The following is a 22,931-nucleotide window of genomic DNA, read 5'->3' on the forward strand; positions in this document are numbered from 1 at the left end:
AGGGTTCAGGAGTAGGTGAGTTACACAACGGTGTGTACATGTTTGACACAACCAAGAGCAAAGAAACATGTGTTGTGTCTGTGGTCTGTCTGGTATGACTTGGTGTGTGAAAGCTGAAGCATGACGCCAGTGCTGAATGTTGAACAAAGCAAACATCACAACAAGTTCTGCAGCATGTACACCTGCGGGGAGACTCTAGCCCAAAGGGATCTTATTCCCATGCAAGCCCCCAGACAGCCATCTTTATACCTCACAGTGCTGCCCCCGTTCTAAGGGTGTCAAATACTTTGTCCCAGAATTTCTCCTACAGCCTCACTCACCCATGCCCCTTGGCCTTTGCTTGTTAATGAGCACCAAAGGTGGTCACGCCAGAGATAAAGCTCAGATCACAAAGCCAATAAACCCTCTACCTGCGTCTGACCTCGGTTCTGGCTTTGATGTATCTTCATCTGAACCCCTGCTACGCAGACTTCCTTCTGATAACATATGTTTCTGACTTCTTCCATATAATAAATTGCTGGTCAGGAGGCAACCCCGTTGTCCATTATTTAGGTGTGGCTACTAATTAACTTGGGGCATAAAACATGCAAAAGACACTTTACATTTACTGTAAACATTTTTGACTGCAGGGAGCCAAAATTGGTTGTCTTTTATCCATCAATCAAGTCCCGCCCCCTCCTCTAAATGGACACACTTACTTCCTGGTCTTGTTGCCACCTTCCGCAGTGTGACCTTAACGTTGTTAAAGGATTCTGCCGGGCCAAACTGCGTTTTTATTAATAATTAACCAGTAGCATACCAACCAATTCACTGTGTCAATTATGTAAATGAGGCACATTAAATGTCATCAATTAGCTAAGGCGTGACACTGTTTTTGCCTTCTCTCATACACACCTCACACAGTTGTACATTTCCAGGTCCCCTGATGACATCAGACCAATTTTTATCATCTTAAAAGTTTTCTGTATTCTCCTTTAGAGCAACAAAAACATGTAATTGCATGTTTTTATTACAAGCAATATTGACTATTGTAATGCCTGCTTTCTGGTAATTTTAAAAAGTTTTGCATCTTTACAATTACCCCAAAATTCTGCTGCCCGTGTTCTGACGAGAACCAGTAGGCAGGCCCACATTACACCAGTTTCAAAATCACTGCATTGGTTCCCTGTGTGTAAAATAATCTATTTAAAGGTTCTTCTTATGATTAACAAATGTTTTTATCTTATCTCATGTATTTTTGGGTTAGGATTAGGCTCGTTGTTGTCCTCGGTTTCCCTGTGTGTAAAATAATCTATTTTAAGGTTCTTCTTATGATTAAGAAATGTTTTTATCTTATCTCATGTATTTTTGGGTTAGGATTAGGCTCGTTGTTGTCCTCGGTGTCAAACATCTTCACTGCAAAGGTAAGACGACACAAGTTGACTTACTTTGACAGTTTTAATAAAACAGTGTTTGTCTGTCATTGCACAGATGGCTTTTTCACTTGACGTCTTCCTCCTGTGTGGGATCAGTGGAGTATTTGGCTGGTAGCTCTTACACCGAGAACCTTTTTCCACGTATTTCCTTTTTGTTTTCCACTTCAAAGAACAATTGTGTTGCAGGTGGTATTTGTCCTCCTGGCTGGACTGATATCAGTAACTGTTTCATCTTTCAAGACAATCCCACAACTTTTGAGGGTGCACAGGTACGAAGGGATTTCATGCTGTAAACTGTGCCAATAAGATAATTCAATAGAGTGATCCTGTTTTGTACTTTGTCTCATCAGGACACCTGCTGGGACCTTGGTGGTAACTCTGGTAACCATCTGCAATCGACCGCAAAAGGATTTCGTTCTTGATCTGATCAGCATGGCTCATGGTGGTGCCCTTGTAGACACTTGGGTAGGACTAAAACACAACAAAGTGTGACCAGTAGCCAAGTTTACTGAGGGGGAAGGGTGGGTGGAGGCGGGTCTGGGTGGTGGTTTGAGGTCAAGCTGCTGTGTGGTGGGCTTTCAGTTGCGACTCTGCAAGCACCTGTGTCTATCTGGTCTCTGGCTATAGGAGGCTTTCACCAACACCCCGGCCTTTGAGCTGCCCTACCAGGGATGTGTTTGCCTAGCCTCGTCCCTGCATTGGCCTCCACATCAGGAGCAAGGGTCTTTTGCAGGCTGTCTACCAGGTTGTGGGTGTGTCTGTCTTTAGGGTGTGTGCATTCTTAAGGCCTATTGCTGCATCTGCTTTCATTTGTCTCCTCTTGTCTTGTCCAGGTTGCACAAAGCGGGGACCATTGTCCACACACTTTGATGTTCTAGCACTGCATCACTGCTGCCAACACATATACAGTCTTACATTTCCTTGTCTTAAGGTATTTATGTGTGATTTCTACAAGTGCCTGTACATGTAAAAGAAGGACAAACACGGCCATGTCTGGATGATTCGCCTCCATTTTTCTAGTGTTTACCTTGGAGAGGAAACTGGTTGTTATGAAGCTGGCTGTGGCGCGTTGTTTCTGAGGTCAATTCCTCTCCGAACTCAGTTTATAAACGATCAATGAAATAACAGTTGATATTGTATGCAGCTTCTAAACAGGAGAGAGAGTTTAGCACATCAACATCAAATCAACAGTCCTTTACAATCTCATTAATACCATAGAAATGGCCAGCTCTGTCATTTATCGGACACGATGAAGGCTTAAATAATTTCAAACAAATATCGTTACAATTACCACCAATATAAGTGTTTGTCTTTCATGTAATTGTGAGCAGATGAAGGTTTTACATTTTTGGCAGGTAATCAGTTTTTGGCACAACACAGAAAGCAGCAAATAATAGATTTCACTTACATTTGTGTAGATGTCAGGATCAATGACTCGCCTGCTGATGGCATCATAGCAGTAAAAATGAATTGGGTCCTCTTCACGTTTTCACAGGTGTGCAGATATACCTTATGGAACATGTTAAATCCCCATTTTGTTTTTGGCGGGGACTTTGTCATCTCACGAGGAAAAGCATCTGACTAACCCCCACCCCTGTTTCAATGTACATCGTTAAAGAGCTGTGATTGGGTCGCTTCCGAACTTGTCCCACCCATCTATAAGACAAAATTGAATATAATTTGTCAACATTTTTTCTCATATTTTTATGTTAACTAACACGTCAGTTACTTGTGTTGTTGTCTTAGTCAACGTGCCTTTGTTTTGATTACTTATCTTATTTTTACATGCTACAATGTTAAAAGAAAACAAGAAAAACCCAAATAAAAAAAACAGCTTCTAACCCAGGCTGACTCTGTGGCCAGGACTGACAAGAGTGTATTGTGACTCTCATAAAGTGTAATGTGACTATCACAAAGTGTAGTGTGACTATCACAAAGTGTAGTGTGACTATCAAAAAGTGTACTGTGACTATCACAAAGTGTACTGTGACTATCACAAAGTGTAGTGTGCCCATCATATAGTGTCGTGTGACTATCACAAATTGTAGTGTCAGTATAAAACTAGACACATTATGTTTGTGTTTAACAACTTAGATACACAACAAGTCATTATCATACTAACGAGAGCAGGGTTGTTAATACTACCGAGTTAGCATGTACCTCATTGACGTGATAGCAACATGTAGCTTTCCCGTTGGACAAAAACAATATCCAAACTTCCATAATTGTCCCTTTTTATTTTAAAGAAAAAATGTCACTCTGGTACAAAGTCGCATTTGGCGTCTGATTACCAGAAGTTAAGCAGAAAAGTCTAGCTAGTAGCTAGCTAGTTGCCGCCAGGTTAGGCCAGAGTGACAGCAGCCAAAGGAACAGAAGGCAGAAAAGTCGAGCGGCATTAAGTTTGACAGGTAAGTGATCAGTGACGCTGGCATCCATTGGCTTAGCCTGTAGCAGACTCGCTATACTGTCGTTCGAAATAATCTGTTAATATTTGACAGATCATTTTTAATTTTCACGGGAATAAATATACAAGACAAAGTGCGTCCCTTCACTGCTCGATACGAAATGCGTACTTTTGTTCCATAATACGGGATGATTTAGTTTTTCAAGGGACAATTGGCAATCTAAGTGGAAGTGCGCGATTTGAAACATGTGCCATCTCTTAGACAAGTGTACTAAAACTGCGTTCACATCGCAGGGTGGGATGTCCAATTCAGATTTTTTTTTTTTGTCAAATACGATCTTTTTATGTGGCCGTTCCTTTTACAAAAATGTGAATGCAATATGATCCGCATGCATATTTGACGTCATGTAGTCGCACGCAATGCAGTGTTCACAGCACGGCTTCCACTCCAGTCGGTCTCAGTACTGGCGCATTTGTGGCAATTCCAAGGATTTTGTGCAAACAAAGTCAACATTTTCCTAACCAAATTATTGCGTGTAGAAGATTAAGAAGGAAGAGAACAAGTATTTTGGCTCTGGCAGTTTCACGGGATATTTTGCTTCGATGTCTGTTGGCGAGCAATCGCAAACAAGAATGGTGGAACTTTCACGTCAGTTCCTAAAACGTATTATTTTAACATGTTTTCTGCTCCGTTGTCAGCTATTTATTTTGTAACAGTCTATTTTGACGAATAATTATAACACTTATCGCTTTTTGATGACGTTCTGGTCGGATGAGCGCAGGATTGTTCACGTTGAAGACGCATCGCTTATATATACACAACTTATTTCCACATACAAAAGAGGCTTGGGTCGGATATGAAAAATTTATTATTGCACTGTTCACACTGACATTAAAAAATCCGATACAGGTTGCATATGGGCAAAAAAATCAGAATTGACCTGCAGTGTGAACAAAGCTAAATGTTGTTTTGTTTTTTAAGTACAATAAGACAACTCATTCATTGCTTGTATGTTTAATTTATCACTAAATCATGCTAAACGTACATTCAATTATTGAAGAAAAAAGATGCAAATATTGGTGTGCAACTTCACAGTTTTCTTCGTTGTAAACAATAAAGGAAACCACTGGAATCAAACAATTGGCACAAATAGTAAAACATTTAAGAAACATGCGGGTGTGCACATAAAAGCAAGTGGTGTTTGGAGTCAAACTGAAAACGTTTGGTCCCAAACTTAAAAACTGGAGCCAACAAATTGACTCGTTTACATACAAAACATGTTTTTTCCCCAACAATACTGTTTAGGAGGGACTCTCTCTAAAAGCTTTTCAAACTAATCTGGTTCAAAACCACTAGGAGTCCCTCATATGGTTAACACTCAAACATAAATAACATATTTTCCTTTTACTCTGAGCTCTCCAACAGTTGCTCGTTGGGCTCCTCGGCAACTCGCCATTCTGGGTTCAGGAGTAAAAACGTTGTTTTATTCCGGCGTCGTGACGCTTTTACAAACACCTACCTCTGTTTTGACTTCCTGTGGCAGCAGCTTCCTTAATCTCACACCTCTCCAGTTTGATGGTGAGCTTCTTGGTCACTTGAGGATGTTTGAATGCTTCCATTAAAGGTTCGTCGTCTGAGCTGCCAGCTGAAGGAACACAAAAGTGAGGTTCACTGGTGTGTGGCGTTGTATTGCCAGCATGTACCAAAATGAGTGACATTTACTACAAATCGACCAATATTTTTTTCCAGGGTTTACACCGATTATTAGTTGTCTAGGACTATGTTTCCACTGCAGGCCAAAGTGAACTAAATCAGATTTATTCCAGCTGACACTGCAAGTGAAATGTGATCTTTATCAGACTCCAGTATAAACGCGCACAGGCCCCAATATGACTTTGACGTAGGGTTATGCGATTATATAAACGTGATTAATTTGAGTTCGATCACGGTGATCAGCTGTTAGCATATATTACCTCGGTCAAACATGGCGGAAGTTTATTTTGGAAGATACCGCGATAGTAAACAGGGATGCAACCAAGATCGGTATAATCCTGCACGGAAGAATCCGCATTTATTGACTGCGATCCTGTGTGTGTGTCTGTGAATCAGTGTGTTTGTGTATGCTTGCGTGAATGTGTTTGTGTACGTGTGGGTGCGCAACCGTCTCGTTCTATAGTCGCGAAAGTCAGGCTCCTCACGACGTAAATAATGTCCAATCAGTGTTGTGCCTCTTCCCCATTACACAGCTGAAAGTGCGGCCCAGAAGAATAAAATAAAGAAATGTGTCTTAACACTACACTGGCACAGAAGTTAAAACACAACAATAGTCATGTGTACATGGGCAAAATGTATTTAATCTGATCATAATTGGGATTAGAATGTTACTGTGTACATGCACCCTGAAAAAAAATATTGGATTATGACGTAAATTTTCCTTTATCACACCTTAAATCGAACTACTTAATTTTGCCATGTGCAGCACAAACTGTAAACAGAAGTAGGAGAAGAAAAAGAAGCATTGACTTCAGCTGTAAACAAACATGGCTCTGTGCATTTCTGCTTGTCCAACGTTGTCACGTTATTTATTTATCTATACATTTTTCTCTTCTATTTGCTACTTTTGTTTTACCTCTCTTTTTGAAATGGAGCTGTTCTGTGCCCACCCACCATGATGTAATATGTACGGGTTGCTGTAGTTTCTGTTGTCGCAGACGTGACGTTATCAGGTCGCGTCTTCATGTTGCAACAATGTGTGTACGTGTGCCTGAGGCTAGCAGTTAGCACTTGGAGTAGCTGTAAGGCCGTGAATAAAACAGCTCGTTGAGACGACAAATGGATCCCTCCGTTTATTGGTACATCGACACATGACACTCCAGACCAAACTTTTGTTTTTGCTAGTCTCAGTATTAAGCAACAAACGACATAATATAACGCTACTTCTGTACATGTTGAATGGGGTTAGACAACAGCAAGACAATCGCTCCTTTCCGAGACAATTGAATTTAGTCCACCCTCCACCACTAAAATATAGCTGAGGTCACAGACATGCGCAGTAAGGATAATTTTGATCCAAACTTAAGAAGAAGTGTTTACATTCGCTCCAATCCGAAAGACTATTGGCATAAACAAACCACCCATCTCGATTGGAAGGAAATTTTGATCCGAACGTGTGTGATCGGGTCAGAATATTCCGAATGGCATGTTTACATGAAGCATTTTTATTCCGGCTAGGCTTTTAATCTGATTAATTGTGTCCATATGCACATAGCTATTTTATTTTGTCACTTTAGTGACATACTTTAGTCTCACTGCAGCTCACCATTAATACTGTCCTGCATGATGACTTGCAGGCAGTTTTTGTGACTGAACTACTGTATTGGTCCCGACAGAGAATAAACACACCTGCTAATTTCTTTATAAAAAGACATTTTTAAATATAAATATTTCTAAATCAGACTTTTCAAAAAATCAACAATTCAGATATAACATGTACTAACAAACTTTGCAGACACTTTTTGTTCAAATCACATTTTGTTCCTGAAATAATCATCAAACATGTTTTATGTGTTGGTACACAATATTTTAAAGTACCTCAAATTCAAACTGCAATTTAATGTACTTTTTTATTCAAGATAAACTACAGTATTTGAGTTTAAAAAAAACTCCACAATCTGGGTTACCTGTACCATTGCACCTCTAGTAAACACAATCATAGATATGAACAAAATGACAGTTGTTAAATGTTGGCATATATTACCTCGATCAAACATGGTGGAAATATCTGTCATAAGATACTGCGTTAGTAAACAGTAGGGATGCAACGGTACTCTGTATAATCCCGCATGGGACACGACGCCTTTAATAGAAAATAAACAATTGTGATATTAATCGAGATCGGATGATATGAAAAAATTAATCATGATAGTTTTTGTTGCCATATTGCCCAGCCCTACCTCGATGTCACTTGCATGCGCAATTTGATAAAGTGAAATCAAAGGAAGATGACTGGATTCAGTAAATGAACAAGGAAGTCGCAACTCTTACTACAAAATAAAATAAAAGTCGCGACACCTTAAAAATTTGATTTTTACGTGCAAATAAATTAAAGTAATATAATGTATGAATTGATACACATAGTGTAATATATTTGAGATGGTTCTAATCTTTTTATGGCAATTAAGTAAAGGAAACACGGACATCAGTGTGGAGCTACGTTAGCTGCATTTTTCAACTCACTTACGTAAACAACTAACGCAATTGACATAACATGTAAGCAAATACGCCAAAGCGTCAATTCTGGTCCTTCAACAATCGCTATTTCTTTAGAAGCAAAATATATCTTCATTTATTACGTATAACCTATTATTTGCGCACTATTGACCAGTGATGCACCGAAAATTCGGCTGCTGAAAAAAGACTTTGACCACATGCCGTTTCACATATTCTGCTTTGAAAACATCGTTCTTTGGCACCCTCTTGCCCAAAATGTCTCTGTTAAAAAAGAGAATAGTGGATGCTGAGTGTAAGTCAACCCTCTTGAATAGTTTCTTTCTCTGTTTGTATGTGTGACGCCAGGGTATTTTGATATGCGCACAAATACCCCATTTCTATGTACAATATTTTTGTAATCATAGGCGTGGTAATTCTACTACAATACTATTTACCTAGTATTTACTTTATTAAACTTAATGCTCTGAAATATTTTGGCTTTACATCTAGTAATAGTAGAGTAAAAACAAAGTGTTAAGGTGTGTCTTGTTAATGTTAAAATAGCCCTTTTAAATTGCAATATTATCACAAACTGCTTTTTACCACCGACCCTGAACGCATCTTCAGGTAGCGGCAATTTTACTGGTCAGTCAGAGGCAATGTGAACTGTGTGCAATGTGATTGTCAAAAGGTGTGTATGATTAGAGAGAGGAGAGAGGAAAGCATTTTTTCTTGTGAAGGACTTTTTGAAGGAGAAACACGTTCGTTCGGCGGGACGCCGCAAACAACGGCCTCGTAAATGCTGTGCTGGAAGTCGACTTGGCTAATTGACTGAAGCTTGAACATGCCGGGCCAGGCTATTCAGCTAAAAAAAGTTAAGTGACTTTTTTCGTACACCATCAAGTGGCTACGTTAACCCGCAATGTTGCGCTGGACTTGGGCCATTTGAAAGTGTTTGGGCCACATAGGAGGACTTTGAGGCCGCATCGCCAACTGGACTGTATTGGACACAGCTGCGTCAATGCTACAAACTGTATGCCAAGGATGGGTGAGTGAGCCATCCCACGAGTTGTGTTGGATGGCACCGCTGTTTTGACAGCTGCTTTTTCCGCGGCACGGAACGAGGCCGGGTTCGAAGTAGAAGTATTAATTAACTGTTAATGTACAGCCCTATGCTATTGTGCCAGCTTTTTTTTCTTTTGAGGGCGTCGTTATTTGCGTGCGGTGACGTGTATGTGAAATGTTATATTGTGCTGCAGTGTGTGTGACGGCTACGATTACTGTAACTATCAGATGTGCTATTAAGATTGTCCGCGATTATAATCTTGCAGTGCTATTGTGAATGTGCATATCATGAATTGTTTGCTAATGCATTGCCTTTGTGCTGCTGACCAGTGTTATGTATTAAATTAGTACTTTTCGTAATGTAACATTCTCCCTTTTTTCCTGTTAGTGCACCAATACTACAAGTTTTATAGAACAACCGTTCTACTTAATGGTAAGAAGAATTTGACTTGTCCAAATAAACAGTCACCCACTCTATATAGTTACTGTTAATACGCGTGTTCAGTATATAATTAGGCTAATGATAACATAGCGTAAGTAAAAGAATCCGGGTGCCGTTCATAAACGATCGTCTACCGGAACAGGCGTTGCATATGGTTAGTTGACTTAGCACAGAATTAATACGTGGAAATGACAAACAAGGTTTTTCATTATACATTATCTGTTTTAAATTGTGTGCAATTCCAGATAGGCTATGACTTAGTTCCATGGTTAGCTTTGTAGATACACTAAGACAAAGTCTAAGTTCATTGTTGTGTTTTTGAAACTGCACCTATTTTTTTTATCAGAAATTTCAACTAACAAAGCGTTTTGTCAAGAGGAGTATTTGTGATATGTACATTTTCAGATTGTGCTTGCTCTATTTTTGGGCCAAAATAAAACAAAGAAAACAATCTGAGGTTGTCTTTATTTTTAAGTTAATATAGCATGATTTAACCAGTCCGGCCCACTTGGAAACAGATTTTCCTCCATGTGGCCCCCGAACTAAAATGAGTTGGACACCCCTGTTTTAAATACTAAATACTGTATATATATTGTATTTGCTGGTGTAGTTCTGTTGTAGTTTTAAAAAAGAAAAGCCACAACTGCAAATGTCAAAATGTCAATTCGCGTAGAGGGCGATAATCGATGGATCTATAACATTTACTGTACCTTGCAGGAGCTTCTTTTTGCCTGCTTTGGGAGTTGCCACCTTCTTCTTCAGAGCCGAGGCTGGTTTCTTCAGCTTTGATGTCTTTTCCGTTTGGGATTTCTTCACCAGGTTGATGAGAGGCTCGTCGTCCGAGCTGTTGTCAGACTGACCTGCTTCAAGGAGACGGCGTTTAAAGTTTTGTTGAGGTTTTTTTTTTCCTGCACATTTCCAAGCACACCTCGTCTCTTTTTAGATGCGCTGCCTTGCGATGGACTACTTTTTTTCACTTTCTTTTCCTCGGCAGGCTTCCTCTGTTTGGCGACGGGGGTCACTAGTGGCGTGTCATCTGCGGCGGTGTCGTCGTCTGAGGTGTCGTGTGAGGATGGAGGCTCTTTTTGAATCCAAGAGGTCAGTGTTTGAGATGGACGCTTCCCAGCATTTGTGACATTTTACACCACCTACCTTTACGTGCTTTTCCACCTCGCCTCGGTCTGCTCTTCTTGCTGTTTCCTGGCGTCTGCTGACGGGCGGCGATGGCTTTCCTCCTCAAAATGGTCGCCAGCGGCTCATCCTCTGAGCTCTCGTTGGAAGATTCTGTATATTTGACTGACAAAAGCAAATAACGTTACAGTTTATGTCAGTGCTGTCAACCATAACTCGTCATCGACTATTTCTATTTAGCTTGTTAGTTTCCTTCATTGCGAGTGAATGATGCCAATAAGGAGAGAAGGGAAGTGTTAGTGCAACTGAAATTAATCAATTTGTTACATCAGTCACTTAATCCAAAATCGCAGGAGAACACATTTGCAACGGTGGGCGGCACACACGCTGAACGTGTTTGAATACACGCAGGAAATCGTGTAAAAGGTCAGACCAATCATAGCCTTTGCGGTCCGCGAGGTTCCATTTTTTGGGAGGTTCACGTCACGCTACGTATGGGGAGAACCAGCTTGCTCCAAACTGAAACCGGCAAAAAGAATAGGCCTACCAGGGTCCTCATTTATTAAAAAGTTTGCGTGGAACTAGGGCCGGGCGATAAAACGATATCAATATATTTCACAATATACTCTATTGATTAAAATTATGTTCGACAAAACGTTCAATTACATCTTTTTATTTTATGTCGGAAGAAAGCGGAAGTTGCAAAGCAAGGTAGGTTGCATGAACAAAGGCACTCGCTCTCTGGTAACCGAGCAACGCAGGAAGTGATCACTGATCAGTGGTGACATGCTAACAGCCAATCAGGTAACAGTATCAACTATCAAATTTGGGTGCGCCATCTTGTCTCACGGTTGATTCTTGAGTGAGAAGAGAAAGTAAAAATGAGTGGAAATTGTGGATAAAACAGTAAAAGTCACCTCGACAGTATGGCAGTTTTGGGGAGTTTGTAAAACGGACCACAGTCAGACCAATGTGGTCTGTAAATGATGCAAGGTGCCCATCCCCACCAGGACCGGTAAGACCACACCACCTTAGACGCGCTCACCCTTTAGAGCACAGCTGTAACTTCCTGGCACTAAACCTGCACAAATTTGTTCTTAATTCTCTATGTTTACATTTTCACACTTTGCACTATTTTGTTACACTTTATTAACCACCTCTTACCTTATTTTTGCACCTTTTTTAAAAGGTCATTGCTAAGGGATTGTGATTTTACAATTTTGTTTACATTGTTTGAGTGTTTTCCATGCTTGTGTTGACATTTCCTTTCCTTTCCGCCTTGACAGCTGAGGGGATTATAGTCAGAGGAAGGTTACATTTGGAAAAAAAATGTTCAAATTTCATATATTTTTCTCCTGGTCCTTATTTTTGATAGGTCATAAAAATATTAATATTATCAATATCAAGCGATACAACACACTTATATCGTGATACAGTTTTCAGCCGTATCACCCAGCCTTAGCGGGCACATTCCTTTGAGATTTGTCTGACTACAGTAATCAAATAATAACTTTATAATAACAGTACAAAATAATACATCTAAATACAAAGTATTATTAACAATAAATACATTAATAATTATATTATTATAATAATAATAAATAAAGGATTACCTGTATTAATCCCCAGGGAAAAGTTTTACTCATATGGGTAAATAAACTCAAGTGTTGTCATCCACTGTCATCCATGCCTATTTATTCATTTTTAATCGTCTATTTTATGCTGTGCTAATAACTGGAATTGATATAATTAGATCCCATGGTATACTGCTTTTACTTTACACACTCCTGATGTCATGTTAAGGTTTTACACTTACTATACCAGTGGTTCTCAAACTTTTTTTGTCATCCCCCACTTTGGACAAGGGGGAGTTTTCAAGCCCCACCTGCCCCCATCGCCCCAACAGAACGCTAATGCCAAGCTTAACATTTTCAAATTGATTGAACATCAAGTAACATCAAGTTGTATACATTCAAATTCAATAACATAAAATAACATCAAGTTCAATAATAAATAAAATAACTGTGCAACTGTGGTATAACTTGCATCAAGTTCAATAATAAATAAAACAAAAGTGTTATAACTTGCATCAAGTTCAATAATAAATCAAAAAAAGTGTTACAACTTGCATCAAGTTCAATAATAAATCAAATAAAAGTGTTATAACTTGCATCAAGTTCAATAATAAATCAAAAAAAGTGTTATAACTTGCATCAAGTTCAATAAAAAAAAAAAAGTGTTATAACTTGCATCAAGTTCAATAATAAATCAAAAAAAGTGTTATAACTTGCATCAAGTTCAATAATACATCAAAAAAAGTGTTATAACTTTCATCAAGTTCACTAATAAATCAAATAAAAGTATTATAACTTGCATCAAGTTCAATAATAAATCCAATAACTTGCATCAAGTTCAATAATAAAGAAAAATAAAAGTGCCACTTTGCAATCTAATGCATTTGGCAAGACAGGGCAAGTGAACATGAGTTTTACAGTACTCCAGTATTAGTGGCTGCAATGAGCCTGTTTTGCACTGCACAGCTTTTCAAATCGGGGTTGCAGGCTTGACACTGCCACTGTTAAAACCTCATTGAGTTTGGGGCTGAGCTGCCTTGACGCGAGTGCTTCCCGGTGAATGACACAGTGTGTCCAATGCGCATTTGGCGCAACCCTCTTTATTAGAGCCTGCAGCCCGTTTCTTGACTTTGCCATGGTCTGTGCGCCATCAGAGCAAAAGCCCACACAGTTTTCCCATTTAAGGTCGTGTTCTTTGAGGAAACTGTCCATTATATTGAACAGCTCATCGGCATTGGCTCTATTTTTTATGTATTTGCAAAACAGCAAATCCTCGCACAGTGACTCGCCATTCACAAAGCTTCCGCTTAGCCCCGCCCCCATTAGTTACTGTTGCTATGTCTGTCAAACTTTCGCTCCTACCTAGAAATTTAAAGCCTACAGGAAAAATAAGTAATTTACATTTATTTATATAGCGGATTTCACAGACAGAATCACAAAGTGATTTACAGTGTGTATAGAAAATGAAAGCATAGTAAAAAAAAAAATCTAAGAATATAATTGAAAAAAAAAAAAAAATTAAAGTGAAATTTCCTCCCGTTCCTCGCGCCCCACCTGTCATGTCTCTATTCCCCACCAGTGGGGCGCGCCCCGCACTTTGAGAAACGCTGTACTATACGAACTTACAATGCCTATAGTTTATTCAACACAGACAGGAAAAAGCAATCTATAACATTGAATGGTCACTGAATGACAGGAGTACCTGTTGATGTTTGTTTACACTGACCTGATTCAACGCTAAGTTACTAATTGTAAGTGACACCTTTATATTCACCTCAAGTCTTCATGAAGTAACTTTCCACTGACATCATTTATCCAAGTTATTGTGTCTTATGTGATTTCAAGTCAGTCCTTCACAAATTCCACCAAAATGGGAAGTGTGCTACAGCTACTAGAGGAGATATAACTTTGGACCAGGTCTATACCAATTTAGCAGATGCATACAGGGCACAGGCCTACAGGCTTGTCAGACCACCTCTCACTCCTGTTGCATTCACGGTCTACACACGAAAACATGAGCGCCGGGCCCACCGTCAGAACCGTGAGATTATGGCCAGACGATGCTATTCTTACGCTTCAGGACTGTTTTCATCACACAGACTGGGATGTATTTAGAGAACAAGACACATACACTTGTGACACTTTGGATAATTACACCTCCACCGTTTTAAATTACATCTGCTTCTGAGTGGACAATGTCACATTATGGAGACAACTCCGTGTGTTTCCTAACACGCCACCTTGGATGACACATGAAGTACGGCAGTTGATCTGGGCTAGGAATGGTGCTTTTAAGTCTGGAGACCGGGAGGCGTACAGTAATGCCAGGGCGGCTCTGACAAGAGGCATTCATACTACCAGGCAACAGTACAAGAGGCGCATTGAAGCCAGGTTTAATGGCTGGTATGGGAGGTCATCAGGGCCATCACAGACTATAAGAGGAAGCCACCATCTTTCTCTAATAACAGTCCCACCTTAACGAAGGACCTAAAACATTTCTATGCCCGTTTTGACAGGGAGAACACCAACCTTATCCTGCCCCTCCTCCCCTCTACAGACTCTGCGCCAGTCCTGAGCACACAGGAGATGAGATGCATTTTAGTCCCCCTTCCAAAACAGTCCCATGTCTAAACGATTATAGGCCTGTGGCACTCGCCTCCGTCCCTGCCAAATGCCTGGAGAGACTGGTTATCAAACAGATTAAAGCTGCAATACCGCCATCAAACGATCCATATCAGTTTGCTTACAGGGAAAACTGGTCAACAGAGGACGCTTGTAGGTAGTTCGTACAAAAAAAGATCAGCGGGGTCATCTGAAAAGGTAAATACGCTTGTTTGTTTAAACATCTGGTTAAACTAAGGAAGCGTAAATGCAGATGTAAATGGTGCACGATGTAAAGTTGTTTATGGGTGTCTTTATTACATTATCGATTAAAGGGGCTATTTGCAACATTTACACAGATGCCTAAAGGGGGGGCAACTTTCCAATGTATTTTACGTACGTAAGAACGTACGTAACAACACGTGCACACGCATTAGTTTTAGGTGTTGTTAGCTAATACAGTATTTTTCGGACTACAAGTCGCTCCGGAGTATAAGTCGCTCCGGAGTACAAGTCGCACCGGCCAAAAATGCATAATAAAGAAGGAAAAAAACATATTTAAGTCGCACTGTTAAGTCGCATTTTTGGGGGAAATTTATTTGATAAAACCCAACACCAAGAATAGACATTTGTGTAAATGTTCTGTTTTTGCATTGCGCATTATTATGGTACACTCTTTTAGTGTATTTACGGTAATTCCCAGCATGCATTGCTCTATGCGCGGGCTCCGGTGTTTAGTCTGTTATGTGAACGGCAGTGGCCGGTTTGTTATTGTGTTCCCTCAGTAAAGTATACGTATAAAAAGAAGAAGGTTGTCGTCATTGAGTTATCAATGGTAGCAGAGGATGGTTAAGAACGCTAACTACAGAGTCCCTCCTGCGTTTGAAGAAAAGAAGTCATATGAGAGCTGGAAAAATGAGGTTGAAATGTGGATGCGTGTTACCGATCTGGATAAGGAGAAACAAGCATTAGCTGTTGCTCTCTCACTGAGGGGGAGAGCTAGAGATACAGCTTTGGAAATACCTGCGGATGATTTGAACAAAGATGACGGGATGAAGACCCTCGTAAAGGCATTGGATAATGTATTCTTAAAAGAAGAAAAGGACAGAGCTTATGATGCATACACGGACTTTGACAAGATTCGGAGAGAAAACGAAGTTTCCATGGTGGATTACATCGTTCAGTTCGAGCAGAGGTACAACAAAATGCGCAAATTTGACATGGTTCTTCCCGACGCTGTTTTGGCATTCAAGTTGTTGGATACAGCCAGTCTCGATGTTAAAGATAAACAGCTTGCGCTTACAGCTTGTTCAACACTTACATTTGCAAGCATGAAGTCCGCTTTAAAAAGGATTTTTGGAGACAATGTGCAGCCGCCCACATGCAGCGGGGGAATTCACATGCGCGAAGATGTTGCTTTTTATGTGGATCAAAGGAAAAGAGACGGAAGGAAATTTCGTTCCCAACCCGACCAAAAGAGGGCACCATTGACTGGCTCAAACCCACTGGATAGGTTTGGCAGAAGATCTAAGTGCGCTATTTGCCAGAGTACATTTCACTGGGCTAAGGACTGCCCAAATAAGGCTGAACATGTAAAAATGACAGAGGAAAATGCAGAGACAGAAACAATTGAAGAGTGCAATGTTACATTGTTTCTAAAGAGTCAGTTTTTGATGCTGAAATATTCATGGTAGAAGCCTTAGGTTCAGCTGTAATTGACACTGCATGCACCAGAACAGTCTGTGGTGAAAAATGGCTGGAGAATTACATTCATACACTGAAGGAGAGTGACAAGAAAAAAATTGAAAATACACAGAGTAGAAGAGCTTTAAAGTTTGGTGATGGACAAGTTGTTCATTTCATAAAAAAAGTAGAAGTCCCAGCAAAAATAGGATTGTACAGCCACCTGTGAGAATGAACCCCAAACTGACGAAGTTCTGGCCATAAGAGATGGCATGAGTAAAGATGAAAAACTCAAAGTATTGGTGAAACTTCACAAGCAGTTTGGACATGCCTCAGTTGATAAACTCAAAGAATTACTAATTAGTGCTGGAAGTAATGATGATGAGAGTGTTACTATTCTGAATGACATCGTAAGTATCTGTGAAACATGTCTCAAGTACAACAAGCCCAAACCAAAGCCATCAGTTGGTCTACCAATGGCTTCAACATACAATGAAACTGTGGCATTAGATCTACACGAGCTAGAACCAAATGTGTGGTACCTCCACATGATTGATCACTTCACCAGGTTCAGTGCTGGTAGCATTGTTACAACAAAAAAATCCAGTGAAATTGTGAGGCACTTTATTCATTCCTGGGTGAGTGTTCATGGAGCCCCATCTAAGATTTTTTGTGACAATGGAGGTGAATTCAATAACGAGCAAATGAGAGACATGGCTGAGAACTTTAATATTGAAGTGAAAACCACTGCTGCCTACAGTCCATGGAGTAATGGATTGATGGAAAGACATAACCAAACCCTTACAGAGATCCTCTTAAAAGTGAAGAAAAGCAGTGTTTGTGACTGGAAAACAGCCCTAGATTGGGCCTTGATGGCAAAGAATACAATGCACAATGTACATGGATTTAGTCCATACCAGCTGGTGTTTGGACAAAACCCGAACCTACCTTCTGTGCTGGTTGATAAACCACCTGCCCTGGAGGGCACTACCATGAGTAAATGGGTAGGACAGCACATTTCAGCATTACATGAAGCAAGGACAGCGTTTACTGAGGCAGAGTGCTCTGAGAAAATCAGGAGAGCTCTGCGCACACAGCTTCGCAGCACAGATGAATACTACGAAACTGGAGATAAAGTGTACTACAAAAGAATGGACTGCAATGAATGGAAAGGCCCTGGGGTGGTAATTGGACGAGACGGGGTGGTAAAATTTGTTAGACATGGAGGCTCCTATGTCCGGGTGCATCGCTGTAGACTGCGCAAGGCCACAGATCACTACACTGACACGTCTTGTGACAGCCAAGAAAGCCAGACAGAACTTAATGCAGCAGAATGTGACATTGAACATGTTGAAGATCTACCCAATACTGTATCTAGTGATGGAGACAGTGTGCCTAACACAGAGAATGCGGCAGGGAGCTCTAATAATGACAGACAGCAATGAGCAAGATAATGATCCATCTGACAGACAACCTTCTATCATAAGAACAGACCGTAGTATGAATCTAAAGGCAGGACAATTCATTAAGTATGTGGAAAGAGACACTGGAATTTCACACACAGCAAAAGTGCTAGGTCGAGCGGGAAAGGCAACTGGAAAACACAAGAACTGGTACAATCTGGAGTACACTGAGCCAGTTAACCTCACTGGCACAACAAGGTCAGCTGACCTTTCACAGGTTGACACACTGCAGATTCAGTCATTGGACAGGGTGGAACAGCCATCTGATCACGAGGATGTACTTGTTACAAAGGATGTGTCATTTGAATCAGCTAAACTTACTGACATCAGTAACTGGGAGAAACACGGTGTGTTTGATGAAGTAAAAAACATGGGACAAAAATGCATTTCCACAAGATGGGTGTGTACACTCAAAGACACACCAGACGGCATAGTTCCAAAAGCAAGGCTAGTGGCGAGAGGATTTGAAGAGCTAAACACAAAAGATCTCCCAAAAGACTCGCCAACATGTGCCTCAGAGTCTCTTAGACTACTCATGTCTGTGATATGTCAAAACCGATGGACACCCCACTCTATGGACATTAAGTCAGCATTCCTTCAAGGAAATGAGTTATCTCGAGACATCTATGTTCGTCCACCACCTGAAGCCAAGAGTGAGGGAACTCTATGGAAGCTAAACAAATGTGTTTATGGACTAAATGATGCATCACTGTACTGGTACAATAGGGTTAAAGAAACAATGTTGCAAACTGGAGGAAAGATGTCACAAATTGACCCTGCTATATTTTATTGGTTGGATAAAGATTGTAATGTGTCTGGGGTGCTTGCTTGTCATGTTGATGATTTCATCTGGGGTGGTTCACAGATTTTCACAACAACTGTAATCCCTCACCTGCAATCTGCCTTTCAAGTGGGCAGAGAAGAACATGACAGCTTTCGCTATGTAGGCATGGAGTATGTCACTGCAAATGAAGTAACATGTATGCATCAAGACAATTACATACAGAATCTCCAGCCAATTCACATAGACATCTCCAGAGCCATGAGACGGGATGCTCTTTTGACTGAAAGTGAAATTGATGACCTGAGATCAAAAATAGGTCAACTTCTGTGGGTTGCCAGACAAAGTAGACCGGATATTATGTTTGATACATGTGTCCTTGCAGCTAACATAAAACATGCTACTGTGCAGACTTTACATGACACAAACAAGGTGGTGAGAAAATTGAAATCAGAACATGTGACACTGAAGTTTCAGAACCTGGGAAAAGACAGTTCTCTAAAGCTAGTAGTGTTCTGCGACGCCTCGCTGGGAAACCTTACAGATGGAGGCACTCAAGGGGGACATCTCATTCTGCTGATGGGTGAGGAAGGAAGATTCTCCCCTGTGTATTGGCAGTCAAAAAAGATCAGAAGAGTCGTACGGAGCACTCTTGCTGGAGAAACTCTTGCCCTTGCCGATGCTGTTGACAGTGCCATTTCTTTATCTGACCTTCATGCAGAACTAACCACAGGGAATGTATCACAACATGTCTTACCAATACTGTGTGTTCACTGATAACCACTCCCTTGCAGACGCCATTAAGTCTACTAAGTCAGTGACAGAGAAAAGGCTCCGCCTTGAAATAAGTGGCATCAAAGAACTTCTTCAGTGTAAAAGAATTCAACAGATTCTCTGGGCACCTACTGGAGAGCAGCTAGCTGACTGTTTGACGAAACGAGGTGCATCCGCACTTCAGCTCCTAAAGGCACTCAGTGTTGGAGAGTGGAAACTGGAATAGAGACTATTCTTTTGTGGACAGTTTTTTTTTGTATAAGATTTTTTGTTGATCACCATGTTCTTACATTTTCATACTTATGGACATTAATAATAGACTGTGATTTTTTGTGTTAAAAAAAAAAACTAAAAAGAAAAAGTGGGAGATTGTAAATGTTCTGTTTTTGCATTACGCATTATTATGGTACACTCTTTTAGTGTATTTACGGTAATTCCCAGCATGCATTGCTCTATGCGCGGGCTCCGGTGTTTAGTCTGTTATGTAAACGGCAGTGGCCGGTTTGTTATTGTGTTCCCTCAGTAAAGTATACGTATAAAAAGAAGAAGGTTGTCGTCATTGAGTTATCAATTTGAAAGGCAATTTAAAATAAACAAAGAATAGTGAACATCAGGCTGAATAAGTGTAGGTTATATGATGCATAAATAACCAACTGAGAACGTGCTTGGTATGTTAACGTAACATGTTATGGTAAGAGTCATTCAAATAACTAACATATAGAACATGCTATACGTTTACCAAACAATCTGTCACTCCTAATCGCTAAATCCCATGAAATCTTATACGTCTAGTCTCTTACGTGAATGAGCTAAATAATATTATTTGATATTTTACGGTAATGTGTTAGTGTAAGTCGCACCCCCGGCCAAACTATGAAAAAAACTGCGACTTATAGTCCGAAAAATACGGTAATAACAATTTGTATAGCTAGCGTTGGCTGTCACTAAATGTATATTCTATCATAACATGACTGCAAATTAATTGTTCATTGCTTCTCTTGGACTGCTTTTGCATGTGTGCACATGCTCCCTAAACGTACGTGTTAACAAGACAGGGTGAGTGACTGCCGTACACACCAATCATTTTATTCGGGCCGGTAAAATATTTTATTACATAAACTTTGTAAATGCGAAAAATATAGGCAATTGTCAAACAAATGTGTTCTGGTAAACCACTAATGGTTAACATAAGCTCGCCAGTGGTTGTGTTATATTTTTTGCTTTGAAAAATGTTACTGTGAGAAAATTGCGAACAGCACCTTTTAATATAATGTACATATGTTCCTAGTTGGGTATATTATTGCAAAGACTTTCAAAATGTGCACTTAATTACGACTATACCTGCTGTCACCAAGTTTTAAGCAAATCAATAACTTGCAGTTCAGTAAAACATTCAAAAAACATTCCTGTATGACATTCTGACTACCAAATTGGATTTATATCCAAATATTGGGGTATTTTGCAAAGCAAATTTTATTTACGCAAGCAAAAATGTTTTCACTTGACAGCCTTAATCAAAAATTAGCCTTCACTTCCCTCCCAGAAAAGAAACTGTTTTATGTCAACATACAAGAGTTTCACTTGAGTCTCTTTACCTCTTTTCTTTGCAGCACTCCTTTTGGATTTTGCCTCATTTTCTGCTTGGGATGTGCTCACAGGCGAAATTTCCTTGTGTTGAGGCTTCAGCTTCTTGGCACGTACGCTCAAAGGCTCGTCATCTGAACTTGCGTCCTCGTCCCGCAACTCTGGAAGAAAAAGAGCTTGAGAAAACAAACTACGGAGAGCGGGAAGTCGAGGTTACCTTTCTTCTTAATGGCAGATTTCTTGGGCGGCGTCGAGACGTTTTTCTTGCCAGATTTGGACGAGACTTTCGCTTTGACCAACGGGCCGTTGTCAGAGCTGTCGTCTGCTGTCGGATCACAAGCACAGAAGACACTTACAATCGTAGGTTCCAACAAAACAGAGCAGTGACATCAGGAGACATATCCACCTGCGTTCTTCCATTTTTTGCTATGGAATGTGGACAACTTGTTCTCTTTCTTCCTTGAAGACATTTTTATCTTAACCACCGGCTCATCATCTGAGGACAGAATAGGTCAAAGTTATCAAAATGCAACAAAGATACAGAGGATCGCAGCCTATTTGCCATTTCGCATTCGTAGCCCAGCATAATCGCAGACTTCTCTACCATGGGGGAAAAAAATAATATCCTTGTCTAAATTGCATAAATGTGAGATGCATTTTGAACCCCGCTGGATACAAAGTAAGCAAAAACATGATAAACAAAAAAACAAATATGTTAAGAAACACAAATACAAAGCCCGTCATATGTTGCTCAATTGAAAAATATTAAAGAAAAAATTCCCTCCATCCCCATACAAGCAATCTTGGTTGATGACAACCTACAATCCCACATAAATAACAATGATAACCAATGGGTGAAATGGATCCTAAAAGGCCTACTGAAACCCACTACTACCGACCACACAGTCTGATAGTTTATATATCAATGATGAAATCTTAACATTGAAACACATGCCAATACGGCCGGGTTAACTTATAAAGTGCAATTTTAAAATTCCAGCCACACTTCCGGTTGAAAATCTCCTTTGGATATGATTTATGCGCGTGACGTCATAAAATGCATGGAAGTGTTTGGGCCCTATTGGAAACAATACACAAAGCTGTTTTCTTCGACAAAATTCTACAGTATTCTGGACATCTGTGTTGGTGAATCTTTTGCAATTTGTTTAATGAACAATGGAGGCTGCAAAGAAGAACGTTGTAGGTGGGATCGATCGGTGTCTTAGCGGCTAAGTACAATACTTACAGCAACACAACAAGGACTACTTACCCTGATAGAAGACGCCTAGCTGATGCTTGCCGCCAAACCCACGGATGAAGTCCTTCGTCGCGCCGTTGATCGCTGGAACGCAGGTGAGCACGGCTGTTGATGGGAAGATGAGGGCTGGCTGGCGTAGGTGGAGCGCTAATGTTTTATCATAGTTCTGTGAGTTCCGGCTGCTAAGTTGCTAAATTAGCCTTAGCGTCGTTAGCAACAGCATTGTTAAGCCTTACCAGGCTGAGAATTTTTAATCGTGTGGTTACATGTACATGGTTTAATAGTATTTTTGTTCTTCTGTCTATCCTTCCAGTCAGGGGTTTATTTATTTTGTTTCTATCTTCATTTGAGAACGATGCTAGCATGTTAGCTCAGTAGTTAAGTGTGTCACCGATGTATTGTCTTGGAGATAAAAGTCACTTTAAATGTCCATTTCGCGTGCTCGACTCTCATTTTCAAGAGGATATAGTATCCGAGGTGGTTTAAAATACAAATCCGTGATACACAATAGAAAAAGGAGAGAGTACATAGTTCTGTGAGTTCCGG

At 40.2% G+C, this 22,931-nt stretch overlaps 1 protein-coding gene across 9 annotated transcripts in view; it reads right to left on the bottom strand.

The window, feature by feature from the left end:
- Window positions 1-4,670: 4,670 nt before the first annotated feature.
- The window catches only part of LOC133650269 (nucleolar and coiled-body phosphoprotein 1-like), a 31,833-nt gene continuing 13,572 nt past the window's right edge, over window positions 4,671-22,931 (bottom strand). For 2 of the 9 annotated variants that reach the window (XM_062047328.1, XM_062047329.1), the window contains exons 3-11: window positions 22,398-22,469; window positions 21,534-21,623; window positions 21,345-21,452; window positions 21,139-21,288; window positions 10,689-10,832; window positions 10,465-10,617; window positions 10,247-10,399; window positions 5,340-5,465; window positions 4,671-5,277 (exon numbers count right to left, since the gene is read on the bottom strand). In XM_062047328.1, the coding sequence (XP_061903312.1) occupies window positions 5,225-5,277; window positions 5,340-5,465; window positions 10,247-10,399; window positions 10,465-10,617; window positions 10,689-10,832; window positions 21,139-21,288; window positions 21,345-21,452; window positions 21,534-21,623; window positions 22,398-22,469 (1,049 nt within the window). In that variant the 3' untranslated portion in view covers window positions 4,671-5,224. Of the gene's footprint in view, window positions 5,278-5,339; window positions 5,466-10,246; window positions 10,400-10,464; window positions 10,618-10,688; window positions 10,833-21,138; window positions 21,289-21,344; window positions 21,453-21,533; window positions 21,624-22,397; window positions 22,491-22,931 lie in introns of all 9 variants that reach the window. The other 7 variants (XM_062047324.1, XM_062047327.1, XM_062047330.1 and 4 more) reach the window with 5 other exon arrangements.

Source organism: Entelurus aequoreus, linkage group LG05 (assembly GCF_033978785.1).
Source record: "Entelurus aequoreus isolate RoL-2023_Sb linkage group LG05, RoL_Eaeq_v1.1, whole genome shotgun sequence".
NCBI lineage: Eukaryota > Metazoa > Chordata > Actinopteri > Syngnathiformes > Syngnathidae > Entelurus > Entelurus aequoreus.